The following is a 1,882-nucleotide window of genomic DNA, read 5'->3' on the forward strand; positions in this document are numbered from 1 at the left end:
TATGTCTCATCAAATCCGGTGCCCTATTCTATCTGTACAGGAGACAGATTGTCGCATCGTTCATCATCCACGACATGGGCATGGACTGGCGGTTGGGTGCGGATTTCATGGAGAGCATGTTGATAGATTACGATCCCTGCTCAAACTGGTAGGTGTTGGCCAATTGACTGAACTTTGGATCAGCCTTTTCTGTACTACGGGTGAGTGTGTATAGCCTTTTTATATATCTTGGGTAGACTTGTTTGCCCATGGGAGGTTCTAGTCCGTGCGATTTTTCTTTCAACCGGTGCAGGTCTAACCCATACCATTCATACTTTGTTACAGGGGTAACTGGCATGCACTTGCTGGATTGAATGGAGGTATGTGGTTTACAAGTATTTACCATACGACTAGTGTCACAATCCCCATCATATGGGAGTCTTCTAAATACATACGTAAAAGTCCATATGTAAGTTTACAGGATTGATGACGAGAATGCACCAGCCGACACTATTTTTCATATGCAGAGACGACACAAGATTGTGTCTGTATCTGTCATGGCGTACACGTCGAAACCAGGCTTTCTTACGACAATCGCAACACATGGGTCCAGCGTTTTACTTCAAATATTGGACATACATGCAGCGAATTGTAGTAGGCGAATATTGGCGTTTCTTATATCGCCCTGGGACTCTGTTGCTACAGGTACAATACATAGGTTCAATGTGTTGAAGCAAGCGAAAACATACGATCCGGATGGCCGCTATGTCCAACACTGGATCCCGGAACTGAGCCAACTGCCTGGCAAAAGCTGTATCGAGCCGTATAAGGTGAGTGTGGCTGCGGACGTATTCGCTTCAAAAGTATCGCAAAAGTATCGCCAATCTGTCCGTATGTCGAGCCTTCCGTTTGTACTTCGTGATATATACACTGCACTCCACATTGTATGTGGCACTCTGAGAGCGATACGGCTGCTATATCACATTTGGACTATTTTATCTGTCTGTCTTACACTTGCACTAGTTCTCCGGCGTGCGTATTTTCCAGTGTGGGAGCTTCATCATGTGATAGCGGTCTGTCTTTATTACCGTACAAATATCAGTTCATGTTAAAGTATAATTCATGTCTTCTGCTGCTTACTGATTACTATCATCGTGATTGAGTGTTTGGTTGAGCCGAGGGGGCTGTGATCTGCAAATTCTGGACAGAATATCATGGCAGCTACCAATGCGTCTGGTAGACGAAGTATGCGCATGGTAATATCCCGCTTATTCTATTGCCCTGTACGTTAAGCTAGAGACTCTTGCTAAAACAATCGCGCATTCCTTAATCCTTCCTCAGGCTGGTTTATCAGATCTGCGAGAAGCGGGTGTGGTTTTAGGTGAGACATACCCGCGACCAATCAAGACCCATCCTTGGGGTCCCAAATATGGCGTGAGCCATGTCACCAGTGGGAAATCAAACGGCCGCAAAACAAGCGGAGTGCGTAACAGAGATAGAAAAGATAGCAATAGGAGAAAGCAGAGGAGCATCGACAGTTACTTCTCGACCAGCATTGGCAATAAAGAGTGAAGAACGCCGCATAGATAAAAAAATACATACAAATGCTTTAGCAATAAGGAATGTTCCAAGGAGACACAATCGATGCTGATATAGATGCACTAGCAGTTTCAGAACTAATATGGTGGCGCTTGATGCTAGGATAACGGTTATAAGTATCTACACATAATGAAGCTGTTACGTATATATTAGTTTGAGCATGCAGATATGTGTATACCGAACCAAGCATGCGTGTATGCATATATTAGTTTCCAGCCTTTAGAACGTTTCAAAAGCATGTGACGTGGATGTGAGGATCGCATGGTATTGGGCCATCTAGCTTTTGTGCATATGTTTTGGTCTA

General features: G+C 44.3%; 1 protein-coding gene across 1 annotated transcript; it reads left to right on the forward strand.

Moving 5' to 3' along the window:
• Nucleotides 1–74: 74 nt before the first annotated feature.
• Nucleotides 75–1,551, forward strand: SARC_15133 (hypothetical protein; the record flags this gene model as incomplete). The annotated part of the gene is made up of 4 exons (XM_014290742.1): nt 75–148; nt 325–359; nt 685–809; nt 1,321–1,551. 4 exons carry the CDS (start codon nt 75–77, stop codon nt 1,549–1,551), a joined length of 465 nt encoding a protein of 154 aa, XP_014146217.1.
• Nucleotides 1,552–1,882: the final 331 nt, after the last annotated feature.

This window comes from Sphaeroforma arctica (assembly GCF_001186125.1).
Source record: "Sphaeroforma arctica JP610 unplaced genomic scaffold supercont1.5664, whole genome shotgun sequence".
In the NCBI taxonomy this organism is placed as follows: domain Eukaryota; class Ichthyosporea; order Ichthyophonida; genus Sphaeroforma; species Sphaeroforma arctica.